Source organism: Nannobrachium achirus (genome assembly GCF_963921795.1).
Source record: "Nannobrachium achirus genome assembly, chromosome: 10".
In the NCBI taxonomy this organism is placed as follows: domain Eukaryota; kingdom Metazoa; phylum Chordata; class Actinopteri; order Myctophiformes; family Myctophidae; genus Nannobrachium; species Nannobrachium achirus.
Window position 1 is genome coordinate 41,065,842 of NC_137819.1, and position 19,051 is coordinate 41,084,892.

Below are 19,051 nucleotides of genomic sequence, written 5' to 3' on the forward strand. Positions count from 1 at the left end.
GTTGCACTAACTAGCATTGACTGTATGGTCACTTTGATTTGGGCACTGTATTATTTTTTTTGATAGTCGTGCTTTAAGACACTTTATGTATATTATTCGTTCCCTTTCCTGTTGTACCTTGCTCTTACTGTACTTACTGTACTCTGTACTCTGTTCTTGTTTTTTCTTTTTATCTTTTTCATACTTCTCTGTAACTTTGTAAATAACCTTATACTGCTGTGCTGCCTCTGGGCAACAAATTTTCCCCCTTGGGATAATAAAGGTATCTATCTATCTATCTATCTGGTGCCTTGCATGGCTTCCTCCGCCACCGGTGTATGAATGTGTGTGTGAATGGGTGAATGTAATGCACAATCCATGTAAAGCGCTTTGGATTAAAAGCGCTATATAAATGCACCATTTACCATTTACCATTTAGAACTGGAAACATATAGTGTGGCTTTAAGTACAAAGTCTGTGTACTTTTTCCACCACTGCCTCTATTTCTATAGGATTCCTGCCTCTCCTCTGTAAATAAAGTACTGTACACTGCTGTAAGTAAAGTACACTAAAGTAAAGTACTCTAAACTAGTAAGACGTCAGGGCGACATGTGACGTCATGCCAATTCTTGGCCACCTGGGCAGTGATGTATATCGGACCACTTACCCATATATGGAGACCCCTGGTACCCATATATGGAGATCCATGGACTGTATGGTACATCATTTTATGCCCGTACATGTCTGAATCAGCCACACAGATATAATGAATTGCATTTTTAATGAATTGCATTTTTATACCGCTTTTCCAAGTGCTCAAAGCGCTTTACAATGGTTCATTCATTCATTCATTCAGATATGGGCTGTCTTCCTCCATACAGTATATGGGCATTCCCATATGAAGTCCTGATGGGCTTAATATTGATGGCATCAGGGATCTCCATATATGGGAATAAAAGGGATTAGAGTTAGAGTGGTTCCCATGACATCACAACATACAATCCCGTTTATGCCCCTACATGGAGATCCCTATCTGAACCAGCCACACAGAAATGGGCAATGTCTTGGCCATCTGGTCAGTGATGTATATCGATGACATCAGGGATCTTCATATATCATATGGGCATAAAAGGGATTCTGGGGAATACCCATATAGGCCCTATGGACTTTCACATAGGTGACCTCACCTGTGAATAACCTGTGATGTCACAATGATGTGTCAGGGGAACCGCAGTGTCAGGTGTCAGGCGAGATACACAGATACGTGGACAAGATATGCCGGTTTTCACAGTAAACTTAAGTACACTATACTGTAAATAAAGTAGAAAGGTCTGGGTGTGAGGGACAGAGAAGACAGAAGGAGGTAAGATGATTCTCGGGGTGCATTTGGTCATTACAGCAGCAGCAGTAACAGTATCCGCACACAGCACAGACCCAGCTGCACAAGAAGGACGAGGCTCTTAAGTCTCAAAAATAAATCTCAAATGTCTAAAAATAGAGGAAAGAAAAACGATGTATATAATTTAGAAACTTCTTGAGGCTTGAAACAGCTGTTGTGCAAGGCCTGGGGACAAGGACTCACAGCAGGAGACATGGGCTCAATATGGAGTCACAGTATGGAGGCAAAATGTTGCAAACAGCCCCTATGATCCATCATGCAGCCTTATGGTTTCAGAGCCATTACGAAGACCTGAGGCTGATTCTACCCATGCCTTCTAAATCAGCAGTTCTCAAACTTTTTTCACATCCAAATTGATGTTTTGGCCGCAGACCAACATCTGAAAATGTTCTGTGCCAGGGACCACCCCAGAAGAGAACATTTATGTTAACAAAGTTATTCAACATTTTCAATATTTTTCAAAAATAGCAGATTTAACAGTGCAAGCTTGCAGCGCTGCACGAAGTGACACGCTGTGTGAGCGTATGTGTATCTGCTATTCTTAAATAGCCAGCGCAAAAAATAAATCCCAAATGACACAGATGCGTTCCCGATTTTATTAATAGTAGTGTTTCCCAAACAGTGGGTCGGGACCCATTTTTATAAAAAAACATATAGTATAATATAATAATACCATTTCAAAAAAGACGTTAGAAAATATCACACTTCTTTTCTTCATAATAAATCAGAAAATGAGAATTGAGGTCAATAATGTCCAAAATACAAGCTTATAACGTGTCATGACCCATGTACAAATGGCTCCCAAAAGAAACTGTTTACTGTTGGGTGAATACTGTATGGAAATACGGCACTACACGACTACAGTATATTGTACCCTGATACCCCCCCTTCTCTCGCCTGTCCTGCTGTCTCTCAATGACAACACAACACTAAGGTGCAGGGACGGCTGTATTTTGCGTGCGCGTGTGCGCAGAGCGTGTACAGAGCATTGTTTGATACAGTTTCTCACTCTGATGATGTGAGAAAGAGCACCCAATGCATTGAGACATGCTGCGTTGTGAGCTCTTAGATCTTAGTTTTTGGATGACAAAGAAGGAGGGGACCAAGAATGGACCCCTGGGGAACCCCCGGTAAACTAGGTACTGTATGTAAGATTTAAATGCACAACAGTGAATAATCAGTCCATATCATTTGACCAGGGAGAGGATTGTTGACTCAATTGTCTCACTGGCAACTGCTGGACAGAAAAAAAGATTGAATAAATATAATTGAATATACTGTAATATAAAGTCATATAACAGAGAGAGGCAGGGGAGCAGAGCAAGAGATGGAGGATTTAACGTAATTATGGGAAATTGGTCAATGGATCAAAAGAAAAGAGCCTTGTAACATCTTCATGTTTTCTATAGCAGTGGTTCTCAACCCCGATTAACTTAATGTGCAACATTGTTTTCTCACTCAACAGTAAACAATTTCACATTTCTAAAGTGACAATTTAAGGACTTTTTAATACCTCTAAAATAAACACAAATTCATGCGGGCGGGGCCATTTTCCCCTCTCGAAACCTAGGGGCAGAGATACAGGGCATTTCTTCTGCAGATAATGGGACTGGATGGGTTACTGCGTAACTCCATATCGTTGCTCTTGGGCAAAAACCCAAGATGTTTTTTTTTCTTTCATAATGTAATGCTGTACTTCATCATAGTACAGTGTCACACAAAGCATCAAGTAGCAGAACACGTTTTCAGCTTGTTTTAGAATTTGAACCCTGAAAAGTAAAGTGTTTTCCACCCGACAGAGACATGTGCATAAAAGGGACACTGACACAGACAGACAGACAGACAGACAGACAGACAGACAGACAGACAGACAGACAGACAGACAGACAGACAGACAGACAGACAGACAGACAGACAGACAGACAGACAGACAGACAGACAGACGGGTACAACGGGCAGCCTATACTCTGACAGCGGATACAACAGGTATTGCATAACCGGGTGGGGCATGCGTTCCCGACTTGCATCGTTCCAGATTTGTGTGGTCCCCAAATAGTTTCCCCAAAAAGTCGTAGAGTCCTTCGATTGGATTTAAGCGATAACTTTAGGGTGACTACAAGACAAAAGAGATGTCAGAGGATCAGAGAGAGAGAGAGAGAGAGAGAGAGAGAGAGAGAGAGAGAGAGAGAGAGAGAGAGAGAGAGAGAGAGAGAGACTCACACGCACACGCACACGCATACACACACGCACACGCACACACACACAGAGGTGACTAAGGAGCCTACTGTACACAGGCCTCATTAACACCAGTCTCTGTGGGAGTGCTCTTGTAGTCATAAAGCATTTTGAAAGATGAAAATCCTGCAAAGTGAGGACATTTTGCTTATGCTCACATTACAAGGGGCTATTCTTAGCTGTGACCACACAGCCATAGTGTAGAGTAAAGCACTCTGTTGGTCACAGTGTTCTTATAGCTGTGACCACACAGCTACTGTGTACTTCATGGTTTGATCTTTTGTAGATCACTAGGTTCATGGTTTCATGGACCTTTTGCTTGTTGCGGTTATGGGTTGACCCGAAAGGGTTAACCACTTAAACCCATGTGGTTCTCAATCTGTGTGTCGGGACCCCCAGGGGGGTCCCCAGATGTTTAGCTAAATGTTAACATTGTTTTCTCACTCAACAGTAAACAGACCAACATACTGTACAGTATAAGTGTATACTGAGTATCATGTCTAAAGTGCCAATAAATTCTTTAAAGACTTTTTAGTACCTCTGGTCAAATATTAGAGGCAGAAATTGCCATAGCCATCTCCATGCTCCCAATGCCTCGCGTTGCGAGGCGTTGTGAGCATGTAGATCGGCTATTTTCACAATAGATTAGATCGAGTCAAACTAAATGTAATACCAACTCCTACAATTCCAAGTTCATGTGCAGGGTGGGGGGTCCCCAGTTAAAATATGATTATTTTGTGGGTCGCGGCCTGAAAAGGTTGAGAACCACTGACTTAAACCCATGTGGTTGAGAAGAGTCCCTCAGGCCAGGGCTCTGTAGTGTCTTTTCTGCTTGCTTGTGATTGTGGGGAAAGCTTTCTCTGAAATCGACAAGCTCACGACGCGTCCTAATGTTGTGAGCTTGTTGATCTGATGGTTTCTGGTTTCTGTGAAGGCTTTCCCCACACAGCCTTCACAAGCCTTGTGTGTGTTTGTGTGTGTGTGTGTGTGTGTGTGTGTGTGTGTGTGTGTGTGTGTGTGTGTGTGTGTGTGTGTGTGTGTGTGTGTGCGTGCGCGTGTGCGTGTGCGTGTGCGTGTGTGTGTTTGCCCAGGGGTGTGTTTGTGTGGGAGTATTGGGGAGGTGTGTCATACTGTACAGTAGCTGTCATTTCCTGTCCTTTCAGATCAACTATGACAGGCCACTGGTGGGCAGTGACTTGGAAGTCGGCTATTTTCACTCTTCTTTTGCAACATGGTTTCCCCACTGTACATGCGGTATGAAAGCCACACTGGAATTGCTATGTCTGTATCTAATACTATTTTTATATTGAATAGCTTCTCAAGTATTATGCTGAGAAACATAGAAATGATAAGTGGGGCAGTTACGGTTGATACGAGTGCAAGAACAGAGTACTCTTCTTTGTGAAGAGGATTGTACAGTACATTGGCAGTCAAAAGGTAGCGATTTGCATTAGGCCTACAACATTTAGCAAGGCAAATAAAAACACTTATGATGCTGCTGGGAATGAAAGCACTGGGTGAAAGTGGCACACATCAGAGGACATTTTGTGTTTGCAGCTAAGCTACAACATAATTCGGGCCAGGGATGTGCTGGAGGTGGGGTGCGGCGGAGCGTCGCTCCACTAGTTCAAAAGCTATTGACTAGTTGTAGACTAGAGTGCATCTACCTTGCGTATTGATGACAAAACAACCATTAGCACCTCTTACCGACGCTTACAAAAGCTGTCGAGTATCAACAGCGTGAACTAACTAGGAATGACCCTATCTGGATGTCCATTGTGCGAGTACTGTATCTAGGCATCTAGGTCCAAAGAGAACGTTTGGACAATGGATTCATGAATTAAAAATGAATTAAATATCAGATCTGACGTTATAGCAAGGTATATGTACAGGATACAGTATGACGACAAGTGTCCCCATATGCAAGTAAATAGAATAACATTTCATATAAAAGAGGTTATTTCAACCGCAAATCGCTCCAGGGCGCATGTATTCATGAGCGTGTGCACGTGCGCATGACGTAGCGCTCCACTAATAAAACAAGTCCCCAGTAAAACACTGAACATACTCTTTTTTTTTTTACTGTTTGTGGTAGGGCTGCACGATATGGGCAAAATGTCATATCTTTGCATAACGAGGAGTAGGAGGAGGTCTTTGCTCATCAAGATTTCCGTCACTCCATCCACTCAGTCATTCCACAACCATGCTGAGTCACCCTGGTTGTTTCCTGTGTGTGCCGAGATGGGTAATTACTAATTAGTCTTATTTTAGCCCGCTGTCGGAGTGTTCGGCACAAAATAGCAGACAGCGATGTCATGTTCCTCTCAGCTAGCCTGTTGCAGGCAGCATCAGCTCTGACATAACGTTGCCTGTTTTCTCTTTTCTTGGATCCCTCGGCCCACCTCCACTCCTCTTCTGTCTCGCTCTCTCTCTCTGCCTTGCTTTGTCACGCTTTCCTTGCTATCAGGCAGAAACCTTGTATCTCTTTTTTCACCTTTCATGTTGTTGTTTTTTTGTAAATGAATGTCCTGCAATTGTCATCCAACCATGTCACACAAAAGTAGTAAAAATAGCTACAAGGGTGAAAGGGTTTTTATAAATATTGAACCGATGAAAGGTATTAACGTAACGGTTTTGGAGATACCGTACAAGGTTTCCACCTGACAGCGACGCCATGCATATTCAATCTCTCACTTTCCATCTCCCATGGCTGCCTTAACCAATTAATGCCCATGCAACATCCTTATTGTCGGGTAAGCTTCAACAGAGCTGAAGAAAACAGACAATACACTAGTATAGAGCCCTGAGAGACTCTGGTGAGGTTTAAGTGTGTGGGTGAGGTTCTTAAAAGATTAGCCAATGGAGTAGATGCGTGAGGCTGCTAGCCAAGAGTATTTTCACTATTTAATGTTTTTATTACTAATTTTCTTTAAAGAACAGTTTTCAATTAGGTTAACACCGGACGGTGAGGAGATACTATACAGTATTTCATCTCTTTCGGATGGAAACCTCATACATAAAGTTTCCATGGACAGCGATGATGTACATGCGATATACAGCAATGATACCGGTATATATACAGCGATGATATATGCGATGATGAAGCGATGATGATATACAGCGATGATATATACAGCGATGATATATACCAGTAAGACTCCCTAATCGGGAGATAAGCGACCGTAGGTCACATGTATACACAAAGAGCAATGTGTAGACATACTGTGTACCGATGTGCGTGATTTTAGGGCAAAATCTGTAGGAGCAGTGTCCAAAAATGTGTTTTGCAAGAATCGGCCTCATGGTGGCGCTAGAAGAGGGCCATGTGAGAAATGAGGGGTGGGGTCTCCGCGTTGCCTTGGCGGACGAATAGGTACCGGCCCCGGCTCTCCCGGACGCTCCTAGCCCGAGTTATGGCATTTTATGTGAGCTGCAGTGGAGGGGGTCCTCCACTGGGGGCGCCACCACTTTTGCATCCGTTCTGGAGCACCAGGAGTCAGTGGTCCCCGGGAATTCCCCGTGAGCAGCCCCGTTGGGGTGGTCATTTGGTCATTTTTGCACATTTGGTCATTTTTTACATCTGGAGGTCCCCCAGAGGTCCCTGGGGCTCCGGGGGTCCTTGGAGGTTGTAGTTTGGCAGGCAAGGAGTGTGTGTGTAAAATCTGGCATGGATCGGGTCAACGGGTGGGGAGACATAAGCAGGGAAAAAGTGTGACGTGTGACGTGTGAGCACATTTGGTCATTTTTTACATCTGGGGGTCCCCCAGGGACCTGGGGGTCCCTGGGGCTCCGGGGGTCCTTTGAGGTTGTAGTTTGGCAGTCAAGGAGTGTGTGTGCAAAATTTGGCATGGATGGGGGCAACGGTTGTGGAGATATGAGCAGGGCAAAAGTGTGACGGACTCACTCACTGACAGACAGACAGACAGACAGACAGCCCGTGGAGGTTTTGGTAGTAAATGCGACCTATGGTCGCAACTACATGTGTAACATGAAAATAACTAATAATGTCTCTCTTTCGTTTCCTTTGTGTCTCTCCCTCTCTTCACCCTCCTGTTCAGCGGTGGATGCTGTGCCGGTGCGGAAAGATGGGGATCAGGTATACAGAAAACAACTCTCCTTTTCTTCTCTCTTACTTCCATTTTACACCTTCCTATCCCCTCTCCCTCCCTCCCTCTCTACGCTAATGCATTTTTCTATTCTCCCGCCCGTCCCAAAAGCCACTAGAATACAACCTGAGTCCTTTGGAGGCCAGCCATGTCCTCATGTGTCCTCTGTGTCACCCGATAGCCCCCGCCCCCCCACCCCTCCTTCATATCTGATAACACCTTTGGCCACAAAGGGTGGGAGTGTAAAGTGGCCTTTCGTGTAGGTTTTTGTTTTGGCTTTTGGCAAACGTTTTAGAGGTGAGAAACAGAGGCCCCCGAGCGCTGTTATAACCCGACCCCACCGGAGCCCTTCCCCCATGCCCGGTCACATCCTCTGTGTCAGTGATGGACAGAGTCCTCAACCCCACTAACTGGGGATCATAGTATAGAGCAGTGGTTCTCAAACTTGGGGTCCCCCCCCCCCCACTCAATGGTAAAGAAAGCAACACACAGTATAAGTGTATAGAGGGTATCTGCACATTTATGAAGTGACAATTTAAGGGCTTTCAAGACCCTTTTAATACCAAACTGGCCAATCTGTCAAATATTAAGTAAGCAAGAGGCGAACATTGTGAAAATAGCCGATCTACATGCTCACAACGCCTCGCAGTGCGAGACGTCGTGAGCATGTAGATCTGCTATTTTCACAATAATTATCTGTGGAACCGAGTCACAATAAATGTAATACCAACAATTCCAAGTGCTTGTCAGGGTGGGTGTCCCCAGTTAAAAATATGTTTATTTTGGGGGTCACGGCCTAAAAAGGTTTGAGAACCCCTGGTATAGAGGTACTCCCTGGTCAGATTTTAATTGAAAGTTGCTTTGATTTATTGATTGATTGATTGATTGAATACTTTATTTGTCAGGAATGTAAACGGCACATGGTACTGTAAGTCCTGGGGACGTGTTTCCATTGTGGACCTATGTATTCAAATCATCAGCATACAAAGTTAACACAATAATACAGTACATGTCATCAACAAATACAAAACACTATATATCTGAAAGAGGAAAAACGTCAGCCGTAAAACCTCCTTTAGATGGTATTCTATTTACCTCCCCTTGTGGTCTCCTGATAGATTTTTTTTCTTTTTTCTTTGAAGAAATGTAGTGGAGACAAAAGTACAATATTTGTCTTTAAATGGAGTGTCTAGCAAGACTCAGAAGTGTCCAAAAATACTCACGTAATACGTCACAATGTCGTAAAATGTCAAAAATGTTACTTTGTTACTGTCTAGTCTACCACTGGTGTTGATTTAATCCAGAGCAGTGTACAAATGCAACCAAATGGACCCGTAAATTTGGACCCTTGTCTTGGGTTACAGATGGATAACTTAACACAGAGGATTTCCCTATGTAGGCGGAACGGGCAACAAAGGTCGCCCGAATTGAAACGTTGACAAAATCATGAGAACAAAAAGTGCCATAATAAAAGAATTTGATGAGTTTTTATTACTATGAGTTCTTATGTGAGCTGACAGTATTTGTGTGTGTTTATATGTACTAGCCTGCTTGTGTGCCAGTTTGCAGTGATGCATGCTCTATATCTATGCCCTGTATGTGCATGGCATTTAGTCTACCGGTATATGAACACACATACCCGGAATGAGATTGTCTATGTATGCACTGGTGGACACTGGACAGTACCTACCAAGAAAATTTACTTTGTAATATGTACATTTTGATACTTAAGTACCAGCAGTGCTTTAATTCAAATGCAAATTTAACAACTTTCATTTGTAATAATATTTGACTTCTACTGGGGTCGAGTACTTTGTCCACCACTGCCTAATGTGCCTATGCGTGACAGTGTGTGTGTGTGTGTGTGTGTGTGTGTGTGCGTGTGCGTGTGCGTGTGCGTGTGCGTGTGCGTGCGTGCGTGCGTGCGTGCGTGCGTGCGTGCACACCTGTTCATACTAGGGCATTCACGAATAGTGATTTTTTTAATTCGAATTATTCGACCTCAAAGTATTCGAATAGTCGGAATTCGACGGGAATTATATATATATATTTTCATCCAATAAAAACGAGCCATTCTCGGCCTCTCAATCATTGATGCGCTGTTTCAAGTCTTGAACACAACATGCGAGTGAGGGTTAACCACTGGAGGCGGGACAGACCTGAAGGTTAGTGAAATACGATTGGCTATTGACCGTGGCATTTACAAATGAGCCGCGACCTGATTGGACTAAGCGACCAGCAAGTATGGGTGCGCTCAGTGCTTCCCCTGGAACAGTACATTTGACAGCTGTATAGTTTGCCTGCATCACAGCGCAACAGTTTCTAATCAGTTTCTCTTTCATGCTCTAAAATAAAAAGACTTTAACCCAGCGGTTCACATTACCAAACAGTTTAGCCCGTGACCCAAAATAGAAATTAGACAATCGCCCAGGACCCAAACTAGTGAAAACAGCAGATCTACAAGCTCACAACGCCGCGGCTCGCACCGTGAGCTGGTGGAAATAATAATAAAAAATGACTGTTCAAACAAATCTATAATCAGCAACAGGCAGTTAGGGTCGATCCATACCGTTATAATTTCGGTTCGGGAGGACGCCCCGACCCGAAATTATTTAGGTTCGGGGGAAGTTCATTCATACTTTCTTAACGGCTAGTGCCCAAGTCGCTTGTAAATATTGGAGGTCCGTGGCATGACGATGTTTGTGGCCGATGAATGAGCATTGCAGGGCGGATACTAGCTCTGGTCCATCCGGAGCGATGCGGGAGGTGACGCGATGGACCAGAGCTAGGCGGATACATAATTCTGACTACACTGAATGACTGGAGGTCCAGTGAGTAGCAGCTCCAGCAGGCAGCAGCACCAGCGGGCCGGGGTCTCTTCTCTCTCACTCACACTCACAAACGCTCGGCTCGAGCTCTGTCAAAAACATTTAATCTACAAGCTCACATTATAGACGTGCCGCCTACCTTGCTGCATGTCATCACGCAGTCACAACTCGTCGTGGAAAAGGAAAACATATCAACACGGAACACTAGCAATTAGCAAAGTTGTGTTTAAGCTCCTCTTTTCTCTTTAAAGCGGTCGGCGACGCGTTAGCAGCGATTAACCTCGCCTACCAGGCTTTCTCCCGCAGCGATACACGCAGCAAAGGCGCGTGTGTGTGTGTGTGTGTGTGTGTGTGTGTGTGTGTGTGTGTGTGTGTGTGTGTGTGTGTGTGTGTGTGTGTGTGTGTGTGTGTGTGTGTGTGTGTGTGTGTGTGTGTGTGTCGCGCGCGCGCCTCCCAGTCCAGCTGAATATGTATCCGCTCTCTGATGCCCAATACACGGCCACACAAGCATTTGGAAGTCGGCGTGTCTCCCACTCAAACGACGTCTGTTTCCTTGGATTCACAGCCGAGAATATGAACGTGAAGCCGGGATGAATGAATGAGAAGACACCGCTGAGTACCGAAATTAAGTCGGGAGGTCACAACATCAGCAAGCATCATGACATCAGTATATAGACTGCACCAATTCATCCACCAGGGGCATTGACAAATCATCTTTTATGACTTCCTATCTAGCCAAGCTGTATGAACCATGAATAAACAATAATAATGATAATAATTTTTAAAAAAGAAAAAAAAAAAAAAAAAAAAAAAAGAGTAAAAAAAATATTTAAAAAAAATAAGCGATTTTCGAATTCAGTTTACCAAGTCGAATAGTGACGTTAGTATTCGAATATTCGAATATTCGAATATTCGGTGAATGCCCTAGTTCATACTCATTCATTTGTCTTTGTGCTCACCTGTGCATGACCATGTGTGTTTGTCAGTGTTTTTTGTGGATTTGTGTGCCTCTGTAAAGCCTTATTTTGTTTGTTCCTATGCTTGTGTGTGTGTCAGGGGCGTAGGCAGCGGTAGGCGAACGAGGCGACCGCCTACCAACTGAGAAATGATCTGGCAAAAAAAAAAAAAATCTCCCCAAAAAAAAAAAAAAAGTCTCTTATTTCCATTGTGTAAAGGCCTGACTGGGCAGTAGGCCTACAGTGTGGAGAGGACCATAGGCCTATAGAATGTCGCTCAACCAGTTTCATTCATTGACTAGTAGGCGGCCTGGCCATTGAGAAAGTGTTACCCTTTTAGAGATATGTACATTTGGGATGCCGGGCTATTTAACTCAAGTCGCAACAACAGAGACAATAACACACTGAACAAAGTCCATTCTGCTTTCCTCCTACCTGTAGGATATCCTCTGTTCCAAATGAATAAAGTCCTTAATGTAGTAGGTAAACAGCTTCCAAACACAATACGTGATCATTGTGTTGTTTAAATCCAGCACTGCTGGATTAAGAATTGACATCTTGTTGTCTCTCCAGCTGTAGCATATTAAAACTCATTAAGCAAGCCTCTTCCATAAATGTAAGGCCCATTCCCACTGGGCCAGATAACAGATAAAAAATATATCTATAATATCTACCACAGATAAAAGTACCTGTGGCAAATATCTGTGCATGGTAGATATATATATATTTTTATCTGTATCTACCATCCACTTTGAATGGAAAAATATCTAAAGAAAGAGTTTTTTTTTTATCTGTTATCTGGCCCAGTGGGAATGGGCCTTAAATAAAAAATAAAATGTATTTCATTAAAGGAGTAGTTCACTCTCAAAATTATCGATATTTTCAAGCTCAAGCCCCACCGCATGTTGTTGTGAGCCATGTATTTTAAGGGACACAAGTTTACTTTGAACTCATTTAGCTAGTGTTGTAATCACAAGTTGAAATAGGCCTATGTCACTATTTGGGAGCAATGTTCGCCTTGTTTGTAATGCGCCATACTGTGCTTTTTGAAAATAACTAGCCCTTACACTGAATATACTGGAATAGTGTTTTAATTATAACCTTGGGGGGGGGGGGGCTGGCATTTCGCCTACCAAAATTTAATTCCTGGCTACGCCCCTGTGTGTGTGTGTGTGTGTGTGTGTGTGTGTGTGTGTGTGTGTGTGTGTGTGTGTGTGTGTGTGTGTGTGTGTGTGTGTGTGTGTGTGTGTGTGTGTGTGTGTGTGTGTGTGTGGTTTTGTCAGTGCTTGTCTGTTTTTGTCAGCATTTGTGGGTCTGCATGTACACAGCTGTATTCGCATAATGCCTGTGCGCGCGCGCGTGCGTGTGTGTGCAATGATACAGAGCCTCTCAGTAAAGCCAGAGAGTTGCTGTCCCGAAGGCTTTCTCTGTTACAGAGCCATGCATCATCAGAGAGAGAGAGAGAGACATCGATCATCTGTCTTACTGTTTTAACACCTATATCTATGTGATGTTCTTTACTGTGCGTGGGTGTGTGTGTGTGTATGTGTGTATGTGTGCGCGTGTGTGTGTGTTGGAAGTGGTGCGGGTAGCATGTTATTCGTACCTCCTATGTACGTTTTTGTGCAAATGTGGCATCAGCAAACATCCAGTACAAAGACAGACATATCATAGCGGCTCCACCCCGCCAGGTCTCTGACTGAATGAATTAGTTCATTCAATAAGCTCCCCAGGCCTAAATGACTTACAATGCAAACCAGCAGAACTCTGGCTCCCCCAAGGAGAGGAAGATCAACTAGATAAAGTCATCCAAGCATCGACCCAGACTAACACAAAACACACAGGCTTAGGGCTGTCACAATTATTACATAATCTTCTAATCGCAATTATTTGACATAATCGAAATTATTTTGTCATAATCGTCATTAAGAGATCTTCAACAGGGGGTCCGCGACCCCTAGGGGGTCCGCGGAGGTACTGCAGGGGGTCCGGGAAATTGTTCCTTGATTAAACAATATATATATTTCTTTTTTTTAATTTTTTGCCATTTTCCACATTTATGTTAAAAAATAAATCATGATTCTATCCATTTTGAATAGCTTGAATACATGATTACTATGCAATTGACAGTTGTTGATATTATTGACATTGGTTCTCAGTTAATAATTAGTATGTTTAGAAATGGTAGTGTTATGGCCACCCTGCTCGCTATAAATTGTACAAGAATATGTCGTAGCCCCGACCCCCCAACCTACAAGGTGGTAGGTCCCTGCTCCATCTCCCCATCAGTTTGGGGGTCCCCAGCCTGAAAACGTTGAAGACCCCTTTACATGTTGAAAGATTTCATATTTTCAAACATTTTCAAAAAACAGTGATGCAACGCGTTCTGAGCTTGTAGATCTGCTATTTCCACTATAAATGTTCTTTTTCAAGTATAAAGTTGTCAAATATATGCAAGTAATTTCTTTGTATATTATTTAGGTAAGGTTATGTGTCATATCTGCCATGTGCAACTTCAAAGCCTACAAGCCAAACAGGAATGTAACTGTCAACGACAGAAACACAATTAAATCGTTATTCGCAATTATTTGAGTGACACTTAATCGTCATATAAAATGTCATAAACGTTACAGCCCGACACAGGCTGCTTGTGTTTGTGTTGTTTTTAAAGGTGTTGGAAGTGAAACCTCAGAGATGCATGGAGGACAAAGGACAGGGATGGTGATGAACTTGTGCTGATTGATTGGTCGGCGGCCATATTTTGTTCCCTGGGGATAACATGGCAGCTGACCAATCACGGGGAGCTAAAGCTGTATTCCCCTGGGTGGATACGGTGCAACTGAAGGTGTCACGGCATGGTCGACTGTGGCTGGGACCAGGGGCGTCACAAGGGGTAGGAAAGTGGGACTGAGTTACTAGGGCCCAAGGTGGAGGGGCCCTAGTAACTATATCTATTGAAAAATAGCAGATATACAAGCTCACAGCGCGGCACCGAGTGCCGCGCTGCGAGCTTGTAGATCTGCTATTTTTGAAAAGTTGTGAAAATGTGTGAAAAATCTTTGAATATATATATTTTCTAAGCGAACATTTCTAACTCAGATTTTGCTTCTGGTGGTCCCTGGAACATAATATTTTGAGATCGGGGTCCGTGGCCAAATACGTATCATCTTGGGGGTCCTTGACATAGGTTTCTTGTACACATTTTCACGAGCAGATCTACAAGCTCGAGCAGATCTACAAGCTTGCCGCGCTGTGAGCTTGTATATGCTATTTTTCAATAGTTAACATTCATGGGGGGCCCGCAGTGAATGCTTGTACCCAGGGCCCAGAATTTGGTGTGACGCCCCTGGCTGGGACAGACCTTGAATTCACCATATCAAACATGGATGAAACTCATTTGCCAAACACTTTGCTACAGTAACTGTCCGTGGTGCTGAAGTTGCTGTCCCTATAGACCTAGAGCAGTGACCAGGGGTGTCGCATCAAATTCTGGGCCCTGGGTACAAGGATTCACTGCGGGGCCCCTGTGCTTTAACTATTGAAAAATAGCAGATATACAAGCTCACAGCGCGGCACCGAGTGCCGCGCTGTGACTTTGTAGATCTGCTATTTTTGAAAAAATCATGAAAATCTTTGAATATTTCAAATCCTGAGGTTTTTTGAAAAACCTATGTTTCTATGTCAGTGGAGCTCAAACCTTTTCATGTGAAGGACCCCCAAAATGGTATGTATTTGGCCAAGGAACCCCATCTCAAAATATTGAGTTCCAGGTACCCCCCAGAAGCAAAATTTGAGTTACAAATGTTCGCTTAAAAAATACATATATTCAAAGATTTGCACACATTTTCACAACTTTGGGCCCTAGTAACTCAGTCCCACTTTCCTACCCCTTGTGACGCCCCTGGCAGTGACTCTCAAACGTTTTTTTTTGGCTCAGGGCACCCCTGTAAATAACTTTTTTCATACACGGCACCCCTGACCTTGTCACCAAGGCAGGAATTTCATGGATGCCATGAAGGCCATGGCCGCCGTTGCCCCTCAGTTTGGCCTTGTGCCCCTTAAACCAATGGCATGCATGACCTGAGGCCACAGTGGCCTTAATGCCCCAGCTGACTGTAGCACGTTATCTTCTGTCTCTTTCTGATCAATATGTAGACAGTAGACACCGGTGTCTCTTTCTGTTTTTTTTTAAACACTTTATTTTCAATTTCCACTTTTAACTAATAAACATACATACGTACCGGTGTCTCTTGTCATGTAGACACACCTTTTTTTGTGTCCCCATCTTTAAACCAATCCAGTGACTTTGATTGGTGCATGGCTGAGCATATATCAGATGGTAAATATCATCATGTATCTATTTCAGTGCAGATTAGGTTATCATCCCTAACCCTTAAATTCAACAAATTCTTTCCATGGACTAAAATCTTGTTTTATTTGATTGCCTTCCAGTCCTGGCATTTGGCCTTTGTGCCCTAAATAATGGACAACTCAAAAGGCCAAGTAGCCATGCCCCTAAAATTACGAAATTCCAGGCCTGCTTGTCACTATACAGAACCTTAAATTGATGTCAAATATGTAGTAATTCTTTCCCCCTAACATACAGTATGTCAAGAGGCAAACTTGAGAGAATATCTGTTTCACTCACAGCCATTTACAATATGCTTGTGCGCCTATACTGCCAGGAATATTACCAGTAAGACTCCCTAATCGGGAGATAAGCGACCGTTGGTAGCTTATCTCCTGTCACACTGCTGACATCAGTATGACATCACACCGTACACAAATGACCCTTATATAAGACCGGCATTATCTACCGACAGATTAGTAACAAGATGTCAAAATCGTTGAAGGTTGAATCTCCAGATATGGAGATAACCAACACATCCCTCCATCTCACAAGCCCCATATTTGGACACGAACAACATATAACTCCATATATAGAGACATAGCTGCTGACATCAGTATGACATCACACTGCTGACATCAGTATGACATCACACCGTACACAAATGACCCTTATATAAGACCGGCATTATCTACCGACAGATTAGATGCAAGCAGGATCTCGACTCTGACACAACTCATCGGCTCATAAGCTGGTTCTCCCTCCATATATGGAGATAACCAACGAATCTCACTAAGTCTGACCTCACAAGCCCCATATTTGGACACAAACAACATATAACTCCATATATAGAGACATAGCTGCTGACATCAGTATGACATCACACTGCTGACATCAGTATGACATCACACCGTACAAAAATGACCCTGACGGCACACACCAAGCAGTGTGATGTCATACTGATGCGGAGATATGAGCAGGGCAAAGGTGTGACGTGTGACCGACGGACGGACGGCCGGTGGAGGTTTTGATACTAAACTGCGACCTGACGGTCGCAACTAAACTGCGCCCTAACGGTCGCAATTAATTTTTCAGAGTCACAGTAGATCTCCCTCATATGCATGACATTTTGGTAGGCTGTAGTCTATATAGTGTACACTAGATGTCGCCAACGATTAAGGTCTCTGGTGATTGCTAGAAGGCCTCAAATTAGCAACCAATCCATCCACTTAGCATTAGCGTTAGCATGGAACGGCGCGGGACCCGTGCATGCCATACGCGCGCTTGATGGTCTAAAAAATGTAGCGACTATGTGCCTTAGATGCCCAATAGACGCACAGACACTTCAAACCGGATCAAAATCCGACGTTTTGATGCTGAGATAGAGCGGAGTTGCTGTAATGGCTTCCAATGTAAAAAAATATGCTTGTTTACTTGGTAGACACGCTCGATTTCCGGTTTCCGGCGATGACGTCATTTCCATCGCAAAATCATGGCTGAAGCTTATATGAACCTAGAATGGTCATTTATAGCTCTAAAAATGTCAAAAAAATACCAAAAAAATCAGAAAATGATCAGAAAGGCGACGTTTGGCGATCTGGCTGCCTCAGCCCTCCCCAAAATGGCGATTTTTGGCGATTTGGCTGTGAATCAGTTAGGACGGACTGAAAATAACTCTTAGAGTTGGCGTTTAACCACTTAAACCCCAGCATCCCTATTCTGGGGGGGAACGTTCACCCAAAATAGCCGACCTACAAGCTCACCGCATGTCACAACGTGTGACAACGCATCACAACGTGGCGCGTTGTGATGCTGAGCTTAATTGTAGATCGGCTATTTCTGGTGAAGAGACTTGGTGTACTGTAGGCTGAAAAAGATCGCAAGAAGTACAGTGCCACTCAGGTCTGTTTTACTAAGTATAAGTGTTTAAACTGAAGTGATATTGATGAATTCCAAATATTACCAAGGTATTCTTAGGCACCCCTGGAATTGTGTCACGGTACCCACTTTGAGAAACCCTGCCCTATTTCTGTATCTGTCTGTAGTGCTGAAATAGCTGTCCCTATAGACCTGTAGTAACTGTCTATTGTGCTGCAGTCGCTGTCTGTGGTGCTGTAGTACTTCATTATGCTGGTTTCTGTACTCAGACTCGCATCAATCAGAGCAACTGATCCAGAAACGGTTGAGAACCAATGCTACAGACTCAAAACCATGACCTATGATCACAAGGTCGAAGCTACATGATCTGGACCCCATGAAATGAACACCATGACCGAAGAGATACAACATATTGTAAACTGACTCGGAGTATTTATAATATGATTTACTCTACAAACACCATGCCAGGATGATTATATTTGTATAGACTCAGAGGAAATAAAAATGAAAGCCCACAGACCTAGAAATACAAACCAACCCCTAATAGACCAGTGGTGCTTACCCTGTGCGCCGGGAGAGAATATTGCCAATCTACAAGCTCACAGCCGCGTAGATCGGCTGTTGTAGAGCTTGTATAGAAAAGTATAAAAAAGGGCTCCACGTAACTACTGTAGTAATTAAAGCTGTCGAATAATTGTAGTGGAGTAAAGCGTAACATAGATAATGTAACATAAAACATAACGTAGAGGTAACATTTGTCTCTAAGATGAAGTGCAAGGGTCTTCACCAGGGGGTCCGGGACCCCTAGGGGGTCCTCAGAGTTACTACAGGGGGTCCTCCAAAAAAACAACTTGAACCCTAGTGTCGATATTCTGAGAACTGTAGGCAAAAATAGCAGATCTACAAGCTCACAGGTAAAAGGTCAAGTTTTACGGCTCAATACCTAATAAACAGGTGGTTAAATATCTGAAAACACAAATTGACATAAATCCAAAATACACTGATGATTGTCAAATCGATGAAACTATATGGAATCTATATGGAAGCTATATGAAATCTATGAAAAGGTTGTGGGGGTCCCTGCTTCATCTCTCTCTCAACTAAGAACCCTGCTGTATAAGATTGAGAAATTGTGAAAGGGATATTTCACTTTCAATGTCTGGGGTTATTTTAACGTCTACTCAGACAGTTTTTAAGTTGCTTGATTCAGATATGGGGAACGTGCGTATGACGTTTTGTAGGCCGATTTGGAGTTATCGGCCTACAAAACCAGCGCCATTGCTGAGGGGGACCAGTCCAAAAAAAAAAACATTTTCCATTGA

The 19,051-nt window shown here is 43.4% G+C and overlaps 1 protein-coding gene across 1 annotated transcript in view; it reads left to right on the plus strand.

Annotated features, from left to right (window-relative positions):
• Positions 1-19,051, plus strand: part of LOC308293050 (uncharacterized protein) — a gene marked incomplete at both ends in the record, with an annotated part of 72,802 nt that overhangs the window by 28,344 nt on the left and 25,407 nt on the right. Inside the window, one exon of the mRNA XM_080735480.1 lies at positions 7,672-7,709. Within this exon, the coding sequence (XP_080591606.1) occupies positions 7,672-7,709 (38 nt within the window). The remainder of the gene's footprint in view (positions 1-7,671; positions 7,710-19,051) is intronic.